At 40.0% G+C, this 23,683-nt stretch overlaps 1 protein-coding gene across 3 annotated transcripts in view; it reads right to left on the bottom strand.

The window, feature by feature from the left end:
• The window catches only part of LOC308536156 (synaptotagmin-like protein 5), a 154,014-nt gene that overhangs the window by 120,900 nt on the left and 9,431 nt on the right, over window positions 1–23,683 (bottom strand). For all 3 annotated transcript variants that reach the window (XM_081115219.1, XM_081115220.1, XM_081115218.1), the window contains one exon: window positions 21,138–21,316. In XM_081115219.1, coding sequence (XP_080971345.1) covers window positions 21,138–21,301 — 164 coding nt within the window. In that variant the 5' untranslated portion in view covers window positions 21,302–21,316. The remainder of the gene's footprint in view (window positions 1–21,137; window positions 21,317–23,683) is intronic.

Genomic DNA, 23,683 nt, shown 5'->3' with positions numbered 1-23,683 from the left:
GGGCCTGGGAGATGGTGAAGGACTAAAAGAAAATGAAAGAGCTCTGTAAGAACTATCTGGCTTCATTTTTAAAAAGCAACATTAGAATTATAGGCATTGCAGAAGAGGAAGAGAGGGAGGCTGGAATGGAGAGTCTATTAAAACAAATAGTGGATGAGAACTTCCCAAACGTAAGAAAAGAACTATATCCTCAAATCCAAGAATGAATGGAACGACTGGTCACTATGATGCCTACTGTGGTTGGTCAACCGGCCTGATCAGGGGTGGGGTCAACTGGCCAGCCACTCGTGGCCCTTCCCCCAGCCAGCCCTGCCATTGGGGTGGGCTGGCCAGACCCCACCCATGCATGAATTCATGCACTGGGCCTCTAGTACATTAATATTTACCTTAAATGTAAATGTTATGAATTCACCAATAAAGAGGCACAGAGTAGCAGAGTGGATAAAGAAACAAAACCTATCCATTTGCTACCTAAAAGAGACACATCTAAGTTACAAAGACAACGGTAGATTCAATGTAAAAGGTGAAAAATGATTCTCTAAGCAAATAACATCCACAGAAAAGCAGGTATAGCTATACTTATACCTGACAAAAAAAGAATTCAAGATTGCAATGATAATAAGAGACAAAGATGGATACTATATAATGATAAAGGCAACACTATATCAAGAAAACATAACACTTCTTAATATGTGTATGTGTGGGGAAGCACAGAACTTGGTTGAAATATCTGTAAGGAGGATTCTCTGAAAGGTAGGGGGCCTCTGAGGGGACCTTGCCGAAGGCAGCAGCCCTTACTTTGACTTTTCCAAACAAGTCTGATCCTCCGGGGTGTTTTGCTAGAATCTCTATGTTTAGTCTTTTTTAAAAAATAAAACCATATATTTTATTGATTTTTCACAGAGAGGAAGGGAGAGAGATAGAGAGTCAGAAACATCGATGAGAGAGAAACATCGATCAGCTGCCTCCTGCACACTCCCCACCGGAGGGAGGTGTGCCCGCAACCAAGGCACATGCCCCCGACCGGAATCAAACCCGGGACCCTCCAGTCCGCAGGCGACACTCTATCCACTGAGCAAAACCGGCCACGGCATACTCTTTTTTTTTTATGTTTAGATTTTAAAGACGTGACCTTGTAGAAGCATATACTTTCTCAAGGATACTTACACTGCTAATTGTATCTAGAGGTTAATTTTAGTTCAAGCTGTTATGACAATAAAAGCCAAAGGAGGCAGGTGAACAGGGCCACTTGGTGACAATAGTCAAGTAGTCCCTTAGCTGCTCTTTCATAGAAACGTGGGTTAGAGCAATCTGTTCACCTGTCACTCAGGGTCTACCGGTCAGCCCTGACATGTATACACCCAAATAAGGACCACTGATCTAAATAAAACAGCTAATCACAGAACTAAAGGGGGAAACAGATCAAAACACACCGTACATAATATTTCATTAACAGCTCTAGACAGTTCAACCAAACAGAAAATCAATAAATAAATATTGGTCTCAAATGAAACACTAGACCAAATGGACATAATTTTGACATTTACAGAACCTTTTTTAAAAAAAAAATGTTTATTGTTGATAATAATACAGATGTCCCTTTTTCTCCCCATTGCCCCCCTCTTCCTGGTTCCCTCTCCTCCCCAAGGCTTCACCAGCCTATTGTCTGTATTTATACATAATGCAAATGTATATTTAAGTTCTTTGGTGAATCTCTTCCTGCTCCACCCCTCCCCACTTCCATCTGAGATTCCTCAGTCTGATCCATGTTCCCATGCTTCTATTTCTATATTATTCATTAGTTTATTTTGTTCATTAGATTCTTTGTTCATTTATTTTGATTTTTAGATTCAATTGTTGATAGATATGTATTTATTGCCATTTTAGTGCTCCTATTTTTTTTTAATCTTTTCCCCCTTCTTCTACTTACTAACTTCTTTTCTCCTGATGCTTTTAAGATTCTCTTTTTGTCTTTAACCTTTGGCATTTTAATTCTGATGTATCGTGATGTGGGTCTCTTAGGGTACTTCTTGTTTGGAAAACTCTGTACTCCCTGGACTTAGAAATCTGTTTATTTCATCAGTTAGGAGAAGTTTTCTGTTATTATTTCTTCAAATGGATTTTCAATATCTTGCTCTCTCTTCTCTTTTTGGCATCCCCATAATGTGAATGCTGGTAAGCTTGAAGTTGTCCCAGAAGCTCCTAAAACTGGCTTCATATTATGGGGGTTCTTTTTTATGTTTCACTCTTATGATAGGGTGTGTTTTCCTTCCTCATATTATGAATTATTAACTTGGTTCTTGGAATACCCTACTGGTGAATCCCTGTAAATCAATATTTATTTCATTTAGTGTATGGTTACTTTCTGACTGGTCCTTTTTCATGTCTTTGAACTTCTCACTAAGATACTTGAAAGTCTCACAAGTCCCTTGAAGCTCTCATTAAGATCCTTGAGCAACCTAATAACTATTGTTTTGAGCTCTGTATCTAGTAGTTTGTTTGCTTCCATATAATTTAGTTCTTTTTTTCTGGAAATTTCTTCTGTTCTTTCATTTGTGATGTGTTTCTTTGTCTCCTCATTTTGACTGCTAACCTGAGTTTGTTTCTATGTATTAGATAGAGTTGCTGTGTCACCTGGAATTGATAGAGTGACTTTCTGTAAAAGATGTCCTCTAAGGCCCAGTGGATCAGCCTCCACAGTCACCTGAGTTGGGCACTTTAGGTGCACTCCTGTGTGGGATGTGTGCCCAGTATTATTGTATTTGAGGCTTGATTGCTGTTGATGTCACTATGAGGAACTGACATCCAGGCCGATTGGTTGTGAGGACCAGCTATAACTACAGAGGTGCTGTGCAGGAGACACCCCTATGGAGTAAGACTAGCTTCAGTGGGGCTTAGGTGCTTAATGAGTCTGTCCCTTGGGTGTGCCACTCATGGATGTGTGAAGTTGTAACATGGTATAGTCTGAAGTTGTCCACTGGGTGCACTGGCTCTGATGCCTCCCAGGAGGTGCAAAGTCAGCTACTGCCTGTATCCACCCCGCAGGAACCACAGTATGATCTGCAGATTGCAGCCACTTGTGTTGGGCCTTGAAGTACCCAGGTGAGGCCAAGCTGTCTTGGACCTCTATTGATAGGTATGGGGCATAGTGGAGCCAGTTGTTGCTTGCTTGAGAGATTTTAGGAAAGTCTAAAGCCTAAGTCAGGACAATCCATTCATAGGGAAAAGCCACTGCATACAGATTGAGTGGGGTTGAAAATTGGATAGGGCAGTGTTTCAGGGAATCACCAGAGTGGAGTGAACAGTGTGAGCCAGGAAGATGGAAACTTATATATGGCTGCCTGTCAGCTCTGCAGTGTGGGAGGTCTCAGCACAGGAACAAGGACATCTGCAAGCACCCCTGTCTGGGAGAAAGCCATCCCTGGGTTCTTTATCTGAAGGCAGACAATCCAGTTCCTCTTCATATGTCCTTGCCTCCCCTAAGCCATTTCCCCTGCACTTGAGAGTTTAGAGGGAGCAAGTCCATGTAAGTTCATGTACCAGGCCTTTGAGAGAAACTGCCTGGGTCTCCAGCAGCCTCCATGTTATTCAGCCACAATCTCTCCTGGTTTTTATAGTCCAAAGTTATGGGGACTTCTCTTTCTAGCTCTTAAAAGCTGGGCTGGGGCTCTGGTGTGGGTCTGGGACCCATTGATCCTCATGGAACACCTAAGCAGACAAGATATCCCTCTGGTTGAAGATAATGCCACATGTGGCTGTCAGACTAGCCAGTTCCATGCTTCTGCCCCTCCTACCACTCTCTGTGTGTTTTTTCTTTACTTCTCTAGTTGTAGGAATTCCATTCTGCTAGCTTTACAGCGGTTCTGAATGATGGTTGTTCTGTATTTTAGTTGTAATTTTGTGATCATGGTATCTCCCCTGCCAGGTAAGTATTTTTAGTTGTAATTTTGATGTGGCTGTGGGAGGCGGCAAGTACCGGCATTTACCTAGGCTGTCATTCTGGTTCTCTCCAGATATTACAGAACTTATCATCCCAGAACATCAGATAATACATTCTTCTCCTGTGCACATGGAACATTCGCAAGGATAGACCATATGTTGTATCACAAAACTAACATCAACAAATTCATGAAGATTGAAATTATACAAAGCATATTCTCTGACCATGATGCCTTGAAATTAGAAGTACACTGCAAAAATGCAGACAAATGCATTAAGGAAACACACAAATATGTGAATATTAAACAGCATACTACTAAAAAATAACTGGGTCAAAGAATAAATAAAAGATAGATAAGATGATATATAGAAAAAATTGAGAATGACAATACAACACATAAAAACATCTGGGTGAGAGAACCAAGATGGCGGCATAGGTAAACACCTGTACTTGCTGCCTCTCACAACCACATCAAAACTACAACTAAAAGAAAAGACGACTACCATCTAGAACTGTGGGAAAGCTGTCTGAGTGGAAGTTCTACAACTAAAAGGAAAGAAAAAAGTGCATTGAGATGGGTAGGAGGTGTGGAGATGCGAAGGCGCACACGGAAAAGGCTGGCAACCGGGTGCACTGTTGTTTTTTCTTCAATCAGGAGGGAGATACAAGCTCCTGATTGTGCTGAACTCCAGTTCCAGGCGAGACTCTGAGGAACCAGACTCATACGGAGAGAAACTGGACTGTCTGGCATCAGGCCAGAATGTGAGGGCAGCTTTCTCTCAGAGGCGCTTACAGCGATCATTGTTCCTGTATAGGGGCGCTGGACGTGGAGACGTGGGGACAACTCCAGTACAGGGCTGACCGGCAGCCATTGCTGTTTGCTCCACCCTGGTGATTCCCTGAGACCCCGCCCCACCCAATTTACAACCCTACCCAAGCTGTGCAGGGCAGCTTTTGCATATGAATGGCCTGTCATTTCTCAGCTTAAAGCCTTTCAAACTGCAGCTGGGTCAGAGATCCTCAAAGCTTCCAAAAGAATGCCAAAGGCCAGGCAGCAGCAGCCTGCCTTGTTTCACAGCTGGGCCTCATTTGGGCACTTCCAAACCCCATACACAAAGGAGGTTTGTATCTTTCTGTAGCTCCTGCTGGGTGGCCTCAGGCAGTGGCTGACTTTGCATCTCCTTGGAGATCCAAGAGCCAGTGTACCCAGTGGTCAGTGTAAGAGCATACCAGATTACAACTCTTCACATTCATAAGCACTCAAGGGGCAGACTCAGTGAGCACCAAAGCCCAGTCAAAGCAAGCCCTGCCCCATAAGGGTGTCTCATGTACAGCAGTCCTTCCATTGTAGACATAGCTGGTCCTCATAGCCAATTGGTCTGGAGGTCAATTCCTCCCAGTGACACCAACAGCAATCAAGGCTTAACTACAACAAGACTGTGCACACAGCCCACAAAGGGGTGCACTAAGAATATCCATCTCAGGTGATTGGGGAGGCTGAGCAACTGGGCCTATAGGACACGTACCACACAAGGCCACTCTATCAACACAGGGAAGCAGCCAAAATGTGGAGACAAAGAAACATGTCACAAATGACAGAAATGGGGGAAAGCAAACTACTGGATATAGAGTTCAAAACCACAATTATAAAGTTACTCAAGAAGCTTCTAAAAACCTCTGAGGAACTTAGTGAGACGTTAAAATATATTAGTGAGAATGCTAAAAAGATGGAAAAGGACCAGTCAGAAATTAAGCATACACTGACTGAAATAAAGAATAATATACAGGTATTCAACAGTAGACTAGAGGATCCCAAAAATCAAATCGGAGATTTGAAATACGAAGAAGCAAAAAATACCCAGCCAGAAGAGCAAAAAGAAAAAAGAATCCAAAAACATGAAAATAGTGTAAGGAGCCTCTGGGACAAGTTCAAGCATATCAACATCCAAATTATGGGGGTTCCAGAAGAAGAGAGAGAGCAAGATATTGAAAACCTATTTGAAGAAATGACAGAAAACTTCCCCTACCTGGTCAAAGAAATAGACTTACAAGTCTGGGAAATGCAGAGAACCCCAAACAAGAGGAATCCAAAGAGGACCACACCAAGACACATCATAATTAAAATGCCAAGAGCAAAAGACAAAGAGAGAGAATCTTAAAAGCAGCAAGAGAAAAACAGTTAGTTACTTACAAGGGAGTACCCATATGACTGTGAGCTGATTTCTCAACAGAAACTATGCAGGCCAGAAGGGAGTGGAAAGAAGTATTCAGAGTGATGAATAGCAAGAACCTACAACCAAGATTACTCTACCCAGCAAAGCTATCATTTAGAATTGAAGGCCTCATAAAGAGATTCACAGAGAAGAAAAAGCTAAAGGAGTTCATCACCATCAAACCAGTATTATATGAAATGCTGAAGGGTATTCTTTAAGAAGAAGAAGAAGAAGAAAAAGGTAAAGATAAAAAATTATGAACAACAAAGTGACAACAAATACATAAATATCAACAAGTGAATCTAAAAATCAAATGAATAAAAAATACCTGATGAACAGAATAAAGTGATGAATGTAATAGCATCAGGGGCATGGAAAGGGAGTGGGCTGACAATTCTTGGGGGGGGAAGATGGTGGGGGGGTGTGAGAAGAGGATGTGGAGGGTGTGGGAAGAGATTGGACAAAAATCACACCTATGGACGAGTACAGTGAGGGGTGAAGGCATGGAGTGGGGTGGGAACCAGGGGGAGAAGAGCTATGGGGGGAAAAAGAGGAACATCTGTAATAATGTGAACAATAAATATTTAAAAAAAAATCTGGGATGCAGTGAAAGCAGTAACAGGGAAGTCTATATCATTATAGGCCAGTGATGGCGAACCTTTTGAGCTCGGCGTGTCAGCATTTTGAGAAACCCTAACTTAACTCTGGTGCCGTGTCACATATAGAAATTTTTTGATATTTGCAACCATAGTAAAACAAATATTTATATTTTGATGTTTATTTTATATATTTAAATGCCATTTAACAAAGAAAAATCAACCAAAAAAATGAGTTCAGGTGTCACCTCTGACAAGCGTGTCATAGGTTCGCCATCACTGTTAGGTTGATCTCAAGAAACAGGAGAATTCCCAAGTAAACAACATAACAGTACATCTTAAAGAACTTGTAAAAGAAGAACAAAAGCAACACAAAGTCAACAGAAGAAAGAAGTTTAGAGCAGAATAAAATGAAATAGAGAACAAAAAGACTATACAAAAAACCTATTAAATCAAAGAGCTGGTATTTTGAAAGGATTAATAATATTGACAAGCCCATGGTAAGACTCACTAATAAAAAAGTGGAAAAGACCCATATAAACAAAATCAGAAATGAGAGAGAAGTCACCACAGACGTCAAAGATATATTATGAAAGACTTTATGCCACCAAATTCAATAACCTAGAAGAAATGGATAAGTTCCTAGGAATATATAACCTTCCTAAGCTAAATAATGAAGAATTGGAAATCTAAATGGGCTGATCAGCAGTTAGGAAATTGAAACAGCAATCAAAATCCTCCCAAAAACCAAAATTCCAGGACCAGATGGCTTCATCAGTGGATTCTACAAGATGTTCAAAGAAAATTTAAAACCTATCTTTCTCAAAATCTTCCAAAAAATTTAGAAGAGGCAATACTCTCTAACACATTCTATGAGGCTACTATAACCCAGACAGCAAAACTTGGCAAAAATAATACAAAAAAGAAAACTATAGACAAATATCCCTGATGAATACAGACGCAAATATCCTAAACAAAATACTAGCAAATTGAATACAATAGTACATCCAAAAAATGACACATCATGATCAAATGGAGTTTATTCCAGGGGCACAAGATGGTTCAACATTCTCAAATCAATCAATGTAATACATCACATTAACAAAAGAAAGGATAAAAATCATATGATCTTATCAGTAGATGCAGAAAAAGCATTTGATAAGGTACAACATCCATTTATGATTAAAACAATCAGTAAAATAGGAATAGAAGGAAAGAACCTCAACATAATAAAGGCCATATATGATAAACCCTCAGCTAAAATCATTCTCAATGGTGAAAAACTGAAAGCTTTTCCTCTAAGATCAGGAACAAGACAAGGATGTCCATTCTCATCTCTCTCATTCAACTTAGTGCTGGAAGTCCTAGCAGAGCAACAAGGCAAGAGAAAGAAATAGAAGACATCTAAATAGGTAATGAAAAAGTTAAACTGTCACTTTTGCAAACAACCAGATACTGTATATAGAGAACCCTAAACACTCCACTAAAAAATTATTAGAAACAATAAACAAATACAAGAGATTAAAAATGGCAGAAGATTAAGTGGATGCTGCATGGACATGCTCCCAGGAACAAACAGGAATTATAACTAAAATACAGAAACACTTCCTGAATACTTAAGGTAAGATTGGCTGGAGAGAACCCTGATATCTGAGGACCAAAGGTGGAGACCACATAGAGATTGGTAGGAGGGGTGCAGGTGCCAAAGGGCTGGCCAGGGCCCCACAGACAGCAACTGAAGTTCCATAGAGATATCTCAGCTGTGGGGGTTTGCCACTGAGAGATCTTGGATCTAATCCCCAAGTTGGGCCCCCCAGAAGAGAGCACCAGAACTGAGAAGGAGACCCACAAAACATCTGACTGTGAAAAGTAGCGGGGTTGCTCTCTGCCAGGAAGTGATGGCTGAAAAATTCAGGCACCTTTGTAAACAGCCAATGCACAAAATTCCTTGTGGAGCCACCCACATGGTGTTCCAGCAGAAGGAGGGAAGAGTGGACTGGAACTGTGTGAGCAGAAGGCAGGATTGGGGACCCAGGGATTAGAGATCAGAAGGCAGATACTCCCAGATTCCTGGGCTGAGTCATTCCCCCTCACAACAGAGGACATCTTTCCCACACAGACATTTGCCTTGCCTAGGGGGGAAGACAGAAGACCCAACCTATTGGAAAACACCTTGCCCTGAAGCCACTTGAAAGACTAAAAATAATAATTATCCTCCAGGCAATAGCAACTGCATTACTTTGTTAAAAAAAATCTCTCCTCACAACTGAGGAGCATTGCCTGGGGGGGCAATTCAAATCGGAATCCTATCAGCCTGTAGGCAGAGGTGGACTCTGGAGGCTTTGAGTCTTTGCCTGATCTAATTAGTCAAACACATCCTTTGACACTGTCCTGCACTAGAAATTGAGAGGTGTAGAGGATCTACCTAAAACATAGTCACAAATTCAAACAGACATCCAAAATGAGGAGATAAAGAAAAAAAAAAACTCAAATGAAAAAATTAGAGATTTATCCAGAAGAAGAGATAAATGAAGCAGAGATAAGAAATTTATCTCAAACAGAGTTCAGAGTAATGATGGTAAAGATGTAAAACAGCATAAAAAAAGATATAGTAACTATGTAAAAAGAACAGTCAGAAATAAAGAATGACATAACACAACTGAAGAACACATTGCAAGGAATATACAGCATATTAGAGGAAGCTGAACCTGAATCAGTGATTTAGAAGTCAGGATTGAAAAAAATCACACGACAATCAGAGAACCAAAAAGAAAAAAGAAAAAAAAAACAACAACAAAAAAAACAATTACAAAACAAGAGGACAGCTTATGGAAGCTGTAGGACAATGTGAAAAGTAACAATATAAGCATAGCAGGATTGCCAGAAGAGGCAGAAGGGGAGAAAAGGATAGAAAACATATTTGAAGAAATAATGGCAGAAAACTCCACTAAGCTGGTAAAGGAAAAAGTCACACAAGTTGGGGAGGCACAGAGAAAACCAAGCAAGAAGAACCCAAACAGGCCCATGCCCAGGCACATCATAATTTAAATGCCAAAAATTAAAGACAAAGATAGAGTCTTAAAGGCAACAAGATAAAAGCATACTGTTATCTACAAAGGTGTTTCCATAAGGATGACACATAATTTCTCATCAGAAACTCTATAAGACAGAAAAGAATGGCATGAAGTACTCAAGGTAATGAAAAGCAAGAGTCTGAAACCAAGATTACTATATCCACCAAGGCTATCATAGTAAATAGTCAAATAAAGAGCTTCACAGAAAAAAGAAAAAAAAAAACTAAAGGAGTACATTATAAGAATTGCTGAGGTGACTGCTGTAATGAGAAGAAGAAAGAGAGATAGAAACCTAGGCATACCGAATTAAAATGTCAATAAATAAGTACCTATCAATAATAGCCCTATGTGAATGAATTAAATGCTCCAATCAAAAGGCATAAGGTAGCTGAATGGATAAAAAACATGACCAAACTACATGCTGTCTATGAGACCCAACTCAAAGCAAAAGACACACAGGATGAGAGTGAATGGATGGGAAAAATATATCCATGGAAATGGGGGGGGGGGGGGAAGCTGGAGTACCAATACTCATATCCCACAAAATAGAATACAAAATGAAGGCTATCACAAGAGACAAGAATGGTCACCACATAATATTAAAGTGATCAATCCAACAAGAGGATATAACCCTGATAAACATATATGCACCCAATATAGGAGCACCAAAATATATAAAAAACTTCTGGAGAAATTTAAGGAAGAGATTGACAACAATATAGTTATAGTAGGGAACTTTAACACCCCACTGACTTCACTGGATATATCTTCCAGACAAAAACTTAACAAGGAAACAGAGACTCTAAAGGACACACTGGATCAGATGGATTTAATTGACATTTATTGAACATTTCACTCCAAAGCAGCAGAATATACATTTTTCTCAAGTGCACATGGATCATTCACAAAGATAGGCCACTTGTTAGGAGACAAAACAAGTCTCTACAAGTTCAAGAAGATTGAAATCATATCAAGAATCTTCTCAGATCACAATGACATAATATTAGAAAGCAACTACAGCAAAACACCCCAAAATATTTAAACACATGGAGGCAAAATAGCATGTTATTAAACAATGAATGGTTTACCAACGAGGTCAAGAAAGAAATAAAAAAATTCCTTGAAACAAATGAAAATGAACACCAACAACCCAAAATCTATGGGACACAGCAAAAGCAGTCCTGAGAGGGAAGTTCCTAGCACTACAGGCCTACCTCAAAAATCAAGAAAAATCAGCAATAAACTATATAACTCTACAACTTAAGGAACTAGAAATAGAACAAAAAGAAAAGCCCGTAGTAAGCAGAAGGAAGGAAATTATAAGGATGGAGTAGAAATGAATAACATAGAGACTAAAAAAAAACCACTACAAAAAAATAAATGAAACCAAGCGACAGTTCTTTGGAAGGATAAACAAAATTGATAAACCGTTATCCAGAGTCATCAAGAAGCAAAGAGAGAGATCCATGATGGCAGCTGACAGGACAGCATTGAAGAAGAGAGTGTGAGTGAGTGAGAGAGCTAAAGAGGAGTGTGTGGATGTGTGGGGCGTGTGTGTACGTGTGAGTGAGGGGCAGTTATATTCTGCAGGACTGCTGGGGACTGGCAGACCAGGCTCCCCTAGCCGGGAGACTACAACTGATGAAATCTGTCCCAGGGCAGCTGGCTCTGCTGTAGAGACCACACCATCTTGAAGGGGAAAGCGGCTGTGATTAGGAGCCCAGCCTCACCTCCACCCAGGAAGATCTCAGACACCACCCGGGACTCTACGGCCACACTGGCCAGGGACCAGCTGCCTTGGTTGAAAACCCATGAACACCAAGACTCCAGCCTCCCTGGCTGCAGGCTCCTAAAATGTTGGTCCAGGGGAAGACAAAATGGTGGCCAAAAAGGCAGATGGGCCATGCACCTTCTCACGGAGCATATAGAAGAAACAGCTGAATTGAATAACATCCACCTGGAATTGAGGAATTAAATACAGCTAGTGAGACAATCCATGGATGAAAAGGTCAGAGGTCACCTGGAGAGAAGTGGGATCAGGGATCTGGGCTGGAGGGAGAAACAGGTGCAGCTGGGACTAGAGTCTCAGAAGGAAACTGTGCTACACCAAATCCATGTCCCCTGGGGACAGTGTAGTGCTTGAATATGAGAGCAGGTCCACAGGGCTTCTGGCAGCAGGGGACTCTAGATCTAAGCCCACAGACATGGGAAGCTGCATCCAGAAAGGAAGCCTGAAGTTCTGCACAGGCCATGCAGTGCTGCAGGGAGAGAGACATGCAGTGGTGTGGTTTCTCTGTCTTTATCATTCCCTTGCTTTTACTGGCTAAATCCAGTGCATAGGACCTTTTAATTACAAACACTCACCAAGGCCACGGTGCAGGGGAAGGTGTTTTGGTGGAAGTTGGGGAACAAAATAGAGAGAGATGATCAGGCAGCCAGCTCTGGGACAGTTCAATCCTTCCAACCCTGAACAGACATTTTTGTTCTGAAGACCAGGCCCCTCTTAGCAATGCAGCCGCATCCAATCTTGAGCTCGACAGGGAAACAAATATTATAAATTTCCTCAGGGAGCCCTCGGGGACTGGGTTGAGGGGCCATTTGGTCCCAGAAACTAATACAGAAATACTGCCATCTAGAGTCCATGTCAGAAATAGACGCTTGTGTAAATACAACTGAAAACAGGCAGAAAAACAAAGTAGGCAAATTGATCCCACTTGCCTGAAACCAAGATTGTGGTGTCTGACACAGAGGAGCAGTGAATTGCTGGGAACTTCAACACAGTGTTGACTATGAACAAACTTCATTACTTCACTATTTTATTTGTTTATTTTTTACTTAAAAAACTAAATTTTTTCTCTTTATTTTATCTTTTTGTTTATTATTTTTATTTGTTATTATTATTTATCCTTTCATTTATTTCTTTTTTTTGAATTAGTGTTCTACATTAATAGTTTGTTTTTTTTTTACTTTTTATCATTATTTTACTCTATCTCATTTTTTCCTTTATGCCAACCCTTTCCTTCTCACTTCTACTTTTTTCACCCTGTTTGTCTTCTCTTGTTACTGCTTTAGGTTTTCGCTCTCCTTTCTTTTTACTCCTTGTTAAAAATTGATCTTCTTTAGCTGATTTATCGACACATTATTATTATAGTAGTCTCTGTTGGCTTACTCCTATATCTAATTTCCTCTTCCCTGCTCCAAGTCCATGCAACTTTCTCTTTTCTCTTTCTTCTCTAGCCAATTTTGTTCTTTCTTCATGTTGTTGTTTGTTTTATTGTTTTTTTTTTTAATTTATGCTTTGTTTTTCCTCGCCTCATTTGTTCTCTTTTTCTACTAATAGCTCAATTAGTTTGACTTACCAAACTCAGGCTTATCTGCTCTCTACTCTATTCTCCTTTTCCAAAAATAGATGAATATATAGAGAAAGAGAGGGGAAAAAAAAATATATATATATATATATATATATTAGAGGCCCAATGCACAAAAATGTGTGTACTCACTTGGGGGGGGGGGGGGGCGAGCATCGCTCAGCCCAGCCTATACACTCTCACAGTGTGAGACCCCTCATGGGATGTCTGACTGATGGTTTAGGCCTTCTACCCAGGGGATCAGGCCTAAGCTGGCAGTTAGAAAGCCTTCTCATAGCCAGGGAGCCCTTGGGGGATGTCCACCTGCTGGCTTATGCCCACTCCACAGTGGATCAAGCCTAAGCTGGCAGTAAGAAATTCCTCTGACGGCCTGAGAGCCCTTGGAGGATGTCCACCTGCTGGCTTAGGTCCACTCCCTGGGGGATCAGGCCTAGGGTGGCAGTCAGACACCCCTCTGGCAGCCTTGGAGCCCTCAGGGGATGTCCAACTGACAGCTGAGGCCTGCTCTCCAGTGGAGAAGCTCCCTCAACTGCCACTGTGCAGGCCAGCTCTGAGTTGGATTCTGGCTGAGTGGCCCTCCTCCTGTGGAAGTTCACTAACTACCAGGAGGTAGCTCCTGCATTAAGCATCTTCCCCTTGGTGGTCAGTGCACATCACAGTGACCAGTCCTTCCCAGTTGTTCCACCATTAGGGTCAATTTGCATATTTCACTTTAATTATATAGGATAAATTTTCTTTTATTTATATAATTTAATATATATTTTTCATCATTATTATTAGTTTTAATTATCATTATTATTATTATTATTTTTAATTGAGTATTTTGTTTTTTACTTTTCTTCTTGTACACTCATTCTCTTTCTACTTCCTCTGAACTGAATCATGGCCATTTCCTCATTCATTCAATTCCTTTACCTTACCTTCTGGAAATAAGTTCTGCATCTTCAGATTCACCCCCCCTTCTTTTTTTATGAGTGTTTGAAATTTTTTATTAGTTGTTGGTTTTGTGGAGTTTTCTACTCATACAATTGAATTCTTTTTCCTTTATTTTTTTCTTCTTTTTTTTTCTCTCTTACCTTTTATCCTTTTCTCAATATCATTTTTGCACTCTTTTCTCTCCCCTAATACTCTCTTATCTGGTGGTCAATTTTTTTTTTTTTGGGGGGGGGTTATTGGTGTTGTGAATACATTTGTGTTTTGTTCCCTCTGTGCCATGTCTTATCAAATTGTATTTTGTGTGTTTTGGTCAACATAATAGAGAGTGAGCCACATAAGCAGGCAACCTGAGAGGAGTGAATATGGGGAGACAAAGAAACAACCCCCATACAAAAGAAAAGGAGGAATCACTGGAAAAAGAAGTAAACAAAATGGAGGCAAGCAATATGTCAGAGAAAGAATTCAGAGCAATTTTCATAAGGATGCTCAAAAGGATGAAAGACAAATTCAATAACGTGTAAGAATCAAGAAGAAATGAAGAATATCCAAGAATAAATGAAGAATGACATAGCTGCAATAAAGAACACAATAGAAAACATTAACAGCAGACTAGAAGAAGCTTAGGACTGCATCAGTGAACTAGAAGACAAGGTAGGAAAAAACATCCAAGCAAAGCAGCAACTGGAAAACAAATTTTTAAAAAAGGAAGAGAGCCTAAGGGAGCTTTGTGACAAGATGAAATGAAACAACTTCCACATAATAGGAGTACCAGAAGAAGAGGAAACTGAGCAAGGAATAGAAAACCTGTTTGAAGAAATAATGGCAGAAAATTTCCCTGATATTGTAAAGAAAAAAATCACAAAAATCCAAGAAGCTCAGAGTCCCAAATAAGATGAACCAAAAAAACCGACACCAAGACACATACTAATTAAATTGGTGGCCAGAGAGACAGAAAGTTAACTATAAGGGCTCTTCCATTAGACTATCAACTGATTTCTCAACAGAAACACATCAGATCAGAAGGGAGTGGAATGAAATATACAAAGTAATGCAAAGCAAGGGTCAGAATCCAAGAATACTATACCCAGTAAGGTTATCATTCAAAATTGAAGATGAAATCAATAGCTTCAAAGACAAAAAGGGCTATGAGAGTTTACTACCACAAAACCAGAAATGCAAGAAATGCTAATGGGACTGTTGTTAAAAGAAGAAATAGGAAGGGATGAAGGAACACAGGCATAAAGAATAAAAATATGACAAACAAGTACCTATCAATAATAACCTTGAGTGTAAATGGATTAAATGTTCCAATCAAAAGACATAGGGTAGCTTAATGGATAAAAAACATGACCCTTGCCAAACCGGTTTAGCTCAGTGGATAGAGTGTCGACCTGCGGACTCAAGAGTCCCGGGTTCGATTCCGGTCAAGGGCATGTACTCTGGTTGTGGGCACATCCCTAGTGGGGGGCGTGCAGGAGGCAGCTGATCGATCTCTCTCATCAATGTTTCTAACTCTCTATCCCTCTCCCTTCTTCTCTATAAAAAATCAATAAAATATATTAAAAAAAAACATGACCCTTATATCTGCTGTCTACAAGAGACCCACCTCAGAACAAAGGACTCACACAAGCTGATAGTGTAGGAATGGAAATATTTTTTTCCAGGTGAATGGAAATGAGAAAAAAAGCTGGGGGTAGCAATACTTAGTAATCTGACAAACTAGAACCTAAAGTGAAGGCCAGAACAAGAGATAAGGAAGGACACTTCCTAATACTAAAGAGAGCAATTCAACACGGGGATATAACTCTGGAAAACATATATGCACCCAATATAGGAGCACCAAAATACATAAAAAACCTTCTGGAGGATATGAAGGGTGAGATAGACAGCAATACAATCAGAGTAGGGAACTTTAATACCCCATGACACCACTGGATAAATCCTCTAAACAAAAAATCAGCAAAGAAACATCAATACCAAATGACTCACTAGATTAGATGGAATTAATTGACATCTTCAGAACATTTCACCCCAAAGCCACAGAACATACATTCTTCTCAAGGGCACATAGGACATTTTCAAAGATAAACCACATATTGAGAAACAGGCAAAGTCTCTTCAACTTCAGGAAGATAGAAATCACACCAAGCATCTTCTCAGATAACAATGGGGAAAAATCAATTCCATATACCATTGTACACAAAAATTAAGATACCTAGGAATAAACTTAACTAAGGAGGTAAAAGACTTGTACTCAGAAAACTGTAGGACATTTACAAAAGAGATAGAGAAAGACATAAACAGATGAAACAGCATACTGTGTTCATGGACTGGTAGAATCAACATCATTAAAATGTCCATACTACACAAAGCAATTTCTAGATTCAATGTAATCCCCATTAAAATACCAGTGGCATACTTCACAGACCTAGAAAGAACTCTCCAAAAATTCATCTGGAAAAAGAAAAGACCCTGAGTAGTCACAGGAATCTGGAGAAAGAAGAACAGGAACAAGACAGGGATGCCCACTTTCAACATTCCTGTTCGATATAGTACTGGAATTGCTAGCCATAGTGATCAGACAAGAAGAAGAAATAAAAAGCATCTAAATTGGAAAAGAAGAAGTAAAACTGTCCTTATTTGCATATGACTTGCTACTATACATAGAAAACCCAAGGACTCCCTCAAAAAACTACTAGACTTAATTAATGAATTCGGCAATGTAGCAGGATACAAAATTAATATCTAGGAATCTATGGACTCTTTATACACCAATAATGAACTCACAGAAAGAGAAATGAAAAAAATCCCATTTACCATTGCACCAAAAAAAATTAGGATACCTAGGAATAAATTTAACTAAAGAAGTAAAAGACATGTACTCAGAAAACTACAGGACATTTTAAAAAGAGATAGAGGAAGACATAAAGAAATGGAAGAACATACCGTGTTCATGGATTGGTAGAATCAACGTCATTAAAATGTCCATATAAACCAAGGCAGTCTTCTTGTCTGATTACTGTGGCTAGGACTTCCAGTACTATGTTGAATAAGAGTGGTTAAAGTGGACATCCCTGTCTTGTTCCTGTTCTTAGGGGAAATGGTTTTAGTTCTACCCACTGAGTATGATTTTGGCATTAGGTTTGTCATATATGGCCTTTATCATTTTGAGATCTGCTACCTCTATTCCCACTTTGCTGAGAGTTTTATGAAAACTGGGTGTTGGATTTTGTCAAATGCTTTTTCTGCATCTATTGATATGACCATGTGATTTTTGTCTTTCAATTTGTTTATGTGATGTATCACATTTATTGATTAGTGGATATTGTACCAGTCTTGCATCCCTGGAATAAATCCCACTTTGTCATGGTGTATGATCTTTTTAATACATTACTTAATGTGATTTGCTAATATTTTGTTGAGGATTTTAGCATCTATGTTCATCAGGGATATTGTTCTGTAATTTTCTTTCTTTGTAGTGTCTTTCTCTGGCTTTGGAATTAAGATAGTGTAGGTCCCATAAAGGTAGTTTGGAATTATTCCTTCTTCTTGGATTTTCCTAAATATTTTGAGGAGTATAGGCATATGTAAGGCAAAGGAAACTAAGGATAAAATAAACAAATGAAACTACATCAAAATGAAAAGCGTCCGCACAGTAAAAGAAACCATCAATAAAACAAAAAGAGAGCCCACTGCATTGGAGCCCATATTTGGCAGTGATACATCTGATAAAGGGTTAATATCCAAAATATATAAGGAACTCATACAACTTACCAAAAGGAAGACAAACAATCCAATTAAAAAATGGCAAAGGACCTAAACAGACACTTCTCCAATAAGGACGTACTGATGGCCAAGAGACATATGAAAGAATGCTCAAAGTCACTAATCAACTGAGAGATGCAAATCAAAAAGACAATGAAGTACCATCTCACACCTGCCAGAATGTCTATCATCAACAAATCAATAAATAACAACTGCTGACAAGGATATGGAGAAAAGGGAACCGTAGTACACTGCTGGGGAGAATGCAGACTGGTGCAACCATTATGGAAAGCAGTATGGCATTTCCTCAAAAAATTATATATGGAACTGCCATTTGACCCAGTGATCTCACTTCTAGGAATATATCCTAAGAAACCTGAAGCACCAGTCAGAAAGAATGTATGCACTCCTATGTTCATAGCAGCACAATTTACAATAGCTAAGATTGGGAAACACCCCAAGTGCCCATCAGTAGATGGGTGGATAAGAAAGCTGTGGTACATTTATACCATGGAATACTATGCAGCAGTAAAAAAAGAAGAATCTCTTACACTTTGATACAGCATGGAGGTTCCTGGAGAGTATCAGCTAAGTGAAATAAGTCAGTCAGAGAAAGACAAGTATCACATGATCACACTCATATGTGGAATCTAATGAACAAAATAAACTGATGAACAGTATAGATCCAGAGACATGGAAGGATGGAACAGAGTGCGGAATCTCAGAGGGAAGGCTGGGGAGGGTGGGTGGTTGAAAGGTAATCAACAAAAGACCTTGTAGTCACATTTTCATAACCCATAGACACAGACAATAGGGTGCTGAAGGCATGGGGTGGGGAGTGGGGGGACAGGGGCGGGTTGGAGGAAGTCAATCGGGGAAACGGAGACATATTTAGTACTTTCAACAATAAAAATTATTTAAAAAACTAAACAAATACAGTCAAGTTGCAGAATACAAATTATTGTGCAAAAATCCATTGCCTTCCTGTATACTAACAAAAAAACCTCAGAACAAGAAATGAAAAAAAAATTCCTTTTGCAATTGCAACAAAAGAATAAAATGCCTAGGAATAAACTTAACAAAGAATGCAAAAGACCTAGATACTGAAAATTATAAAGCCTTACTAAAAGAGATTTTAAAAAGACACATCAAAATGAAAAAAAATATTTATATTCTGTGTTCAGGGATTGGAATAATCAACATAGTTAAAATAGCCATATTACCCAAAGCAGTATACAGATTTAATGCAATCCCCATCAAAATCCCAATGTCATTTTTTAAAAAATAAAGAGACCAAGAAATCATCAGATTTGTGTGGAACCACAAAAGATACCTGATGGCTAAAGCAATCCTGAGAAAAAAGAACCAAGCTGGAAGTATCAAGCAACTTGACTTCAAATTATACTACAGAGTTATAATCAAAATAACATGGTACTGGCAGAGAAACAGACACACAGATCAATGGAACAGAATAGAAATCCCAGTTATAAAACCACATGTATATGGACAGGTAATTTTTGACAAGGACCCAGAAACATACAATGGAGTAAACACAGTCTCTTCATAATGGTGCTGGTAAAATTGGAAAGTCACATGCAAATGAATGAAACTGGATTGCAGTTTATCTCCATGTACAAAAATTCATTTAAAATGGATCAAAGACCTAAATACAAGACCTGAAACAGTAAGTTACACAGAAAACAATATAGGTACCAATCTTGTGGACCTTGGTCATAGACAACATTTTATGAACTTGACCCCAAAGGCAAGGGAAGTAAAAGCAAAAATAAATTAATGGGACTATATCTAACTAGAAAGCTTCTGCAGAGCAACAGAAAGTGACAACAAAACAATGAAGCAGCCAACCAAGTAGAAGATGATATTTGCAAACAGTAGCTCTAAAAAAGGTTTAATTTCCAAAATATATAAAGAACTCATAAAACTCAACACCAAACAAACAACGCAATAAAAAAAAAAAGTCGGCAGACGAACTAAAAATATAGCTATCCCAAGAAGACATATGAATAGCCAATGGTTATAAGAAAAGATGTTTAACCTCACTGGCAATTAGGGAAATGCAAATAATCACTACAATAAGACACTACCTTACACCTTTTAGAGCAGCCTTTATCAACAAGACAAGCAATAACAAGTATTGGAGAAGTGGAAAAAAGAGAATCCTCATTCACTGCTGGTGGAAATGCAGACAACCACTATGGAAAGCAGTCTGGCAATACCTCAAAAAATTAAGAATATAGTTACTATATGTGCCAGCAATCCCTCTTCTGATCACATATTCTACAACCTGGAAATCATGTGTTCAAAAAGATATATGTACCCCTATGTTCATTGCAGCTTTATTTACAGTGGCCAAGAGATGGAAACAACCAAAGTGTTTTGCAGTAGAGGACTAGATAAAGAATATGTGGTGCATATGCACAATGGAATACTACTCAGCCATAAGAAAGGATGAAATAGTGCCATTTGTAAATTTGCAACAACATGGATGGTCCTTAAGAATATTATGCTAAGTAAAATAAGTCAGTCAGAAAACATTAAGAACTACATGATTTCACTCATATATGGGATATAAAACTGAAAGTCGTGAACACAAACAGCAGTGTGGTGGTTGCCAGGGTGAATGGTATGGGGGAGAAGAGGATCCTAATATAAGGTGACAGGAGAAGATTTGACTTTGGGTGATGGGCACATGGTGCAATATACAGATCTTATAACATAGAAAATCACATCTTAAACCTATAAATTCATGTTGACCAATGTCACCCCAAAAAATTTAATTGAAAAAAGATAAATTAGCTTAAAAAAGAATCTATAATAATAAAAGCATAAAATGCTAATTAGACCGGACAGCTGAACAACCTTCCAATGTCATTCCGATGTCCTTCTGGACGAAGCCGCCATGACAGGGGCCAAGGCAGAGGTGGTTAGGGGTAATCAGGCAGGTAGGCAAGAGTTTAAGAGCCAGTGGGCCCGATTGCAAGAGGGAGGTCTGACTGCCAGTTTAGGCCTGATCCCACAGGGATCCCTATGGAATTGGACCTAAACCCACAGTCGGACATCGCCTGAGGTGTCCCGGATTGCTAGAGGGTGCATGCTGGACTGAGGGACCCTCTCCCATGCATGCATTTCATGCACCAGGTCTCTAGTATTCTATAAAAGAAACACATATACTGACAAAAAAATGCAGCAATTGAAATAAACAGCAGAATATGTTACGTGCTTACGCATCTGTCCTCTGTTTCTTTTCATCTCCTATGGCCAGATTTTTGCAATTCTTGACAAAAATATGGAGCCCGCCAGTTTTGTAGCAGTAGCTGATGTGGAGAAGGATTTCACCACTGACCTTCACGTTGCCATAGTCTCCTGTTTCACTGTAAACACTCAGCATGCTATTAAGGCTGGCCTAGAATAAACAAGATAGAAAGGAGTCCTATCTATATATATAAAAAGCCAGCGACCGTAATGCCATAATGACAGGAACAACCAGTCCCAATGATGCCTACTTTGGCCAACGAACTGGCTCAATCAGGGGGTGGCGCTGGCCGACCAACCTTCTGCGGCCCCTCTCCCCAGCTGGCCCCACTCATGATTGGCCACTCCCACCCCGATCAAGGACAGGGTGATAAGCCAACACCCCCCCCCCGTGGCCCTTCCCCCTGGCTGGCCCCACCCCTGATGGGTCCCACCACCCCGATCAGCCCACAGCACCTCCCCCCAGCCAGCTCCACCCTCAATCAGCCCCCCAACCCATTCTGGGGCAGGGTCAGCCATCCAAACACCCACAGCCCCTCCCACAGCTGGCCCCACCCCTGATCAGCCCCCACCACCCCAATGGTCCTGCGGCCCCTCTCCCCAGCCAGCTCCATTCCTGATCAGCCCCCACCACACCAAACAGGGTGGAGCTGGCTGGCCAACCTCCCATGATCCCTCCTCTGGCTGCTTACCACCTATCAACCCCCTCACCCCATTCAAGGGGGGCAGCTAGCTCACAACCCACAACCCCTCCCCATGGCTCATCCTGCCCCCAATCAGTCCCCCCACCCCAATCGGGGGCAGGTCCTACTGGCCAATCACTCATGGCCCTTCCCCCCAGCCAGCCCAGCCCTAATCGTGCCCCAATTGGGGCGGGCTGGCTGGTTAACCTCCGCTGCCTCTTCATCCCGACAGACCCGGTCCCGATCCGCCCCAATTGGGGCTGGGCCAGCCAGCCAGACCCCATCCATGCATGAATTCATGCACGGGGCCTCTAGTATTATACTAATGATCTCTTCACAAAAACCACCCCTTTCATTCAATTATAATTCCTGTTCTTTATAATCAGTAGGGAAATCTAAGGAAATGGAAGAAAGCAAAAATCATTTATTTGCTTAATTTCCTCATTGCATAAAATCCAAGCCTGAGAAAGGATAATAAGATCTAGGACCATTAGTAATGAAGGCAGGCAACTTGCTGAGAGGCGAAGCATTGCTCTTTTGCATTAGTGAATAGCCTTTGTTTATTCACTTTTCTAATGAATATGGAGTCATTGAGGCATTTCCAATCCCATCTCCTCTCCAAATCCCTGTAGCTTTCTCCTTTCTCATTGGGAGGCTCAAGGTCAATATACTTCAAGATCTAGAATGCGTTCACCAGGAAAAACAAAAGCTCATCTATTTGCTAGTAAGAGCTACAAAATTCTCCCTGGTATACCCCCAGAGAGCATCTCATTAGCCTCTGGAAAGTCATAACTGCAGTATTAACAAGGCACCCCTCAGCAGCTGTGTGGCCACCTAAGTAATGTAGGACCCTGGCTTCCTAAACCTCTGTAAAATATCAACCCACAAAATAGAACACTACAGTAACACATCAACCAATACATAAATTGTTTTAAAAAGTCCAAATCTCCCAGAATGAATGAAGTTCCTGATGAGTCACTAATTATGAGAGATATATTTTCAATCAACTAACAAAATTATCCTTTAGTGCCATAAGCAAAAACTCTATCTTAGCAACATGACTAGCACAAAATACCACCTGAAAGGCTTTCACGAGTGACTTAACAGTCTCAAAAATCTTGTTTGTGAACCACTGGGAAGTAAGGACCATGGTAAATGCAGAGAGGTTCCACTTTTGACTTTTTTATATGTATATATGTACACACACACAGGGTGAGGGAAAAGTGGGTTTACAGTCATGAGTATGGGAAACAGTTTATTCCTGTATTATTATTTATTCATTATTGTATTAATATCCATACAACAACTGTAAACTTTCTTTAGCTACACCCTGTAAATATATAAAGTCATTACATTCCTTCAATCACGAAGAGTAAAGATGATTCAAAGAACAGGATGTGGGTCATATGGATAGTATCTCTTCTAGGCTTAATTCAAGGGCAAGAGAAAACCAAGGATGCCAGAATTAGAGGCAGCCTGCCATATCCACAGGTTACACATCAGGTGGATACCGAGGGAGGACTATACTTGGAAATTATAACTTAAAGAGAGCCAGTGAGCGACCTAATTTGTCTTTCCTATTCATAAAATAAAGAAACAGAATTGTCATGATAGTGGGTGGCTTTTATCAGTGCTTTTAAAACTATAATTGCATATGAATCACCTGAGGATCTATTAAAACAAGTATTCAGATCTATTCTATCTTAGGTTGGGTCTGAGATTTTGCTTTTCTACTAGGTCCACAATTTCCAAACTGTTTGTCGAGGAATTCCACAGCACCTCAGTAAACTCACAGGGGCACACAGGTATTTTAAATTTACAAGGGAAACATAGTG

The sequence above is a fragment of the Myotis nattereri genome (genome assembly GCF_964212035.1).
Source record: "Myotis nattereri genome assembly, chromosome: X".
In the NCBI taxonomy this organism is placed as follows: domain Eukaryota; kingdom Metazoa; phylum Chordata; class Mammalia; order Chiroptera; family Vespertilionidae; genus Myotis; species Myotis nattereri.
This window is presented reverse-complemented; position numbering and strand designations above follow the sequence as displayed.